Consider the following 4410-nt stretch of genomic DNA (forward strand, 5'->3'; position numbering starts at 1 on the left):
ACTTCATATTGCCATGAAATCACTTAATTCAGAGCTGATGGTGGGGGTTCTTTAATTAGGTTAGAAAATCTCACACATCTGCGCTTTAGAAGCCAACAAATTCAATCACATGGAAGCCAGTGTCCTCCAGCTATCAGACAATTGATTTGTGCAGGATTCTGCTCATATTTAGCTTAAGGGACATGCGAAATGTTCATTCAGTTGTCAGTCAGTTTGCCTACGTTTCATTAGGAGAAGATTTGTTGTTTAAAAAATATTCTTTGGTATTAAAATGTTTTAAAAAAGAAGCAGCAGTCAGATTATTGGCACGACACTGCAAAATGTGAAATAAACACAAACTTGGACTAATGCAAAAATACACGTTGGTTTAAGTGGGAAGTACAGACCTAAATAAGGCCTGTAGGATTACGCCTATTTAATACAGACATGTACAGAATTATATGAGCATACACACACATAAATGCATACATTTACTTTCCCCCTCTTTCTCTGCCTCCCCCCATACTGTAAACATTCATCACCTCTGAGTCATTAAACTCTTTGGAACTGAAATGGGGTTCAGTTAAAAAAAAAAGGGATGAGGTTATGAATCACTATTTCTATAAATGACAGTAAATATAAGGGGACAGATTTTCCTCAGTTAAAACAATGCAAGGCAAACATAACCTAAGGTGGTTGGAATGAGAGAGAAGAATCTGCTGCGAATAGTCTAAATGAGGAAAGTTTTGGGCAAACCCTTTTTGAATCTATGGTGTTAGTCTTACACCGAGAAGTGGTTCAATCTTTGACATTTTTAAATTTATGCAAATCAGAATTAATTCACTAGCGTTCGAACGGAAATACTGTGTAATGCCCTTAATCCAAAAAGTAACAATAGCTTTGGAAATTATTTGGTAGAACTGGCTGCGTAGGCAGAATCTAAAATAATTGACTTTACCTAAAATTACTGATTTCAACATACAAAAATTTTAGTCCCCTCCCTCTTCCACTAAAAATGAAAGTTTAAAAAAGCTATGTCATTTGTCTTCATGGAATATATAATCAGTGCCTGCAAAAGTTGACATGCATTGTAATATTTTCTCAATGAACTACACCTGCATAGATCTGATTCCTTCCAGTTTCAAAGCACCTTCTGAAATGTTTTCTCCTTATGGAATTTGATATTGATTTTCACGCTAAACACAACTAATACATTGCTTAATATAGAATTCACACTTAATGGGACATCAATCTTTCCTGCATAAAATGAATGGAGCCATTTTGGCAGCTCAGAAGCTTTTCCTGTTAAATAAGGTGGCAAGGTCATCTGAAACTTGGAGTACCAAAGACTCATATAAATAAATTTAGCAATCATTCAATGAATTATACATGAGAACTGCACAGTACATTGTATGTTTCCATATTAAAAAGTGCCACAGAGATGGCTGCGCGAAAGTGGAGAGAAACATGGTACGTATTTTAAAGGCACGATGAACAGTAAGACCTTCTCCAGTGTATTTCTATTTTAAACTTGCTCAGCAATGTTGCTTAGGGCATCTACTTCCAGAGGCAATTCACTCTCGAATGAAAAGGAGTGATTCAAAAACTTAAAGGCCACCGAGGAAAACCTACAGAATCCTGAAATCTGGACATCAAAGTAGTAATGCTACTACAGTCTTCAGCTTTTCCACACCGTATCACACTGTCTTACATAATAACATTAATTCCTTTTTATAAGCCTGACATACATGAAGATAAATAGAAATAATGCTTTGCTACTTTCAGAGATTAAGCAGTATCCAGCATGTGTTTCAACCAAGGCTAAAGATCCTGAGGTGATCTAAATGTAGGAAGTTCAGCTAATTATACTCTGTTTAAAAAAAAAAAAAAAAAAAAAGAGTAAATGTTACCTCATTTGGTAAGGGCATTTCTTTTTCTGTTTTCCTCTCATGGTATATGTGCATCTGTGTATGTGCGAGGGGGGGGGGTGTATAAAATATATAGTAGGAAGAGAATATTTGTTCCAGTTGAGGAGGTCTGTGAAATCAAGTACATCAGATACTAACGTGATTTGGCACCAATGTATGGATGCATAGAGACATATCCACAGGATGTATGCATTACGAGATGATAAGAGACATTTACAACCTAGAATATAAGAGCAGGGCTGCCTCAAGTGACATCACCAGATCAACTGCAGCGTCAACCAACTCAGATATATTATCCTGCACACCACTGCTTCCCGATCGCCTTTCCAGCCGTAAGAAAAGCATTTGTGAGCACAAATATTATCGTATATTTTCAAATACACGCAAGGCACGCCACACCCAAAAGCAAACAAGAGTAACTGTGGGGTTTACGGACTGATCGAGACATTAATAATTTTTCTTTACAACAACAAAATTCATCTCCATAGAAACCCAGGAAGCAAGAAACTACAGTAATAACACTAAAGTAAATGTCACATCAGGTTAGTCAGCAGAAGGCAGGAGAGGGGATTTTGCTCCAGTTAGAAACTAACAAGGATTGCTGCCCCTTTTGCTTTTCTGCAAAGGGTATCTATACTGAAGACAGACTTACTGATGTATTTCCAATGCAAGACAATAATGTGGTTTCCTGTTATTTCCAGTGCAATTTACTGGATGGTGGTCAGATCAATGGCATGTTTACTTACAGGCATTTGTTACAGCGAAGCTGTTAGCTGTTTCAATGTTGTCTACATGAGGAACCAAATTAAAAGGAGCTTCGGATGCATTGGGGCTGGTGTTATGAAGAAAAATTGCTAATCGAAAAGCAGTATATTCCTGATCTGTGTTCCTGATGAAGAGACCACCTACAAAAAACAGAAAAAAAGCAAAAAGCAAAGGAAGGAGGGTGAATTATTTGCAAGCTACTATCTTGTAACACCAAGCAACTGTCTCTCCCAAAGCTGCACAGTAAGGCAAGTCCTAAGACTTTAAAGGATAAGGAACTAATCATATTCGTAATCACAACCACTGCCTTTAAATCACTGTCCTCAATTGATTTTAACCTCCCTGATGCATTCACGCTTCTCTTCTGACTTCCCAGTTTCCAGCCTTTCATACATAAATACCTAGATTTGTCATGATTACAGTGACCTTTGAAAGTGTTTAGCCTCCATCTCCCTGATACCGAACACACTGGTAAATCAGCTACTCAACAGCCTCTTACATTAAGTGGCAGGCTGATTAAGGGGAACGATGCTTTCTGGATTAAAAAAAAAAAATACCAACTCAGTGTAGGATAATCTGCACTGAACAGGAATATAATGAACTTCGCTCCTCTGCAGCCATGTGCAGGCAGGGAGCAGCTCAGCCTTATTAGCAGCATCTTTACAAGTCCACGAGAAATGATGCAGTGATGGAGCTGAGCTGGAAAGAATTCAGATAGCTGCGTCCCATCCGAAACACGTCCGAAAGGAGGGAAGCAGGAGGCAATGGGAAAGAGGTGAGGAAGGGGCACACGACTACATGGAGAGACCTACAAAATCCTAAACTTTCCAACTATGAGAAGGGAAAGAAAGGCAGTGTTGCCTTTTACCCCCCACGCCTGCCGGCTACCGCAACCTCCGGTGCACATAACTCGCCATCACTCTGGGAGCCAGGCAAAAGCGGGGGGTGCCGGAGGGGGGCCGATACCCCAGGGGCATCAGCCCCGAGCCCCTTCCTCCTCTACCGATCCTACATACCCCGGGGCTGGAATGAGTTCTGCAAAAGACAAGCCTCCTCCCTACCGCACGCGAACGCACACATACATATATATGTATACCCACACACACACACAGAGGCATACATACACAAATACACGCGGATTTTTCGTGAAGGCAGGGAAATGGGATGAGTGGTGGAGGAGAAATCTGCAAACTGCCATCAGAGCCTCCTTTCCAACTCACTTTGCAAAGGATTGAACCCCTGGACACACGCACACAGCCCAATGCAGCGCTTACCTATTTGCACACTGCTAGGAAAAGCTCCCATTGCTAGTCCCCAAAAGCCAGAAAACAACAAGACAAGCTGTCTGCAAATTATCCTCATCTTCTCTTTTGCCTCTCTGTCTCGCCTTCTCCCGCTCGCTCGCTAGATGCTGCTCAGAGAGGCATTGAGGACGAGGTGGCTACAAACAAAATCAAGAATTAAAAAAAAAAAAAAGAGGAAGGGGGAGAAAAAGAGAGGTTTCTTCCTTTCTTTTTCCTTTTTTTTCTGTTTTTTTGTTTTGTTTTAGTATTTGTTTGCTAGTCTCTCCCGCTCGCGCTCTGCCTCTCTCCCGGCTGCCGCTGCCGTTTCAGCACGCCATCCCGCCGCGCCGGATTTTTCCCGCAGTCTCCATCGCCGGGGAGCGGTTTCTGTCCGGCTGCAAATGTTGCACATGCAGAAGATGGTGGTGAGTTTGGCGGCGGGGGGGAGCATCTAG

At 41.2% G+C, this 4410-nt stretch overlaps 1 protein-coding gene across 3 annotated transcripts in view; it reads right to left on the reverse strand.

Moving 5' to 3' along the window:
* Positions 1–4113, reverse strand: part of GRIA4 (glutamate receptor, ionotropic, AMPA 4) — a 253920-nt gene extending 249807 nt beyond the window's left edge. For all 3 annotated transcript variants that reach the window (XM_009322270.1, XM_009322271.1, XM_009322272.1), the window contains exons 1-2: positions 3947–4113; positions 2654–2812 (exon numbers count right to left, since the gene is read on the reverse strand). In XM_009322270.1, coding sequence (XP_009320545.1) covers positions 2654–2812; positions 3947–4034 — 247 coding nt within the window. In that variant the 5' untranslated portion in view covers positions 4035–4113. The remainder of the gene's footprint in view (positions 1–2653; positions 2813–3946) is intronic.
* Positions 4114–4410: the final 297 nt, after the last annotated feature.

Source organism: Pygoscelis adeliae, unplaced genomic scaffold, assembly GCF_000699105.1.
Source record: "Pygoscelis adeliae isolate BGI_AS28 unplaced genomic scaffold, ASM69910v1 Scaffold383, whole genome shotgun sequence".
Taxonomy (NCBI): Eukaryota; Metazoa; Chordata; class Aves; order Sphenisciformes; family Spheniscidae; genus Pygoscelis; species Pygoscelis adeliae.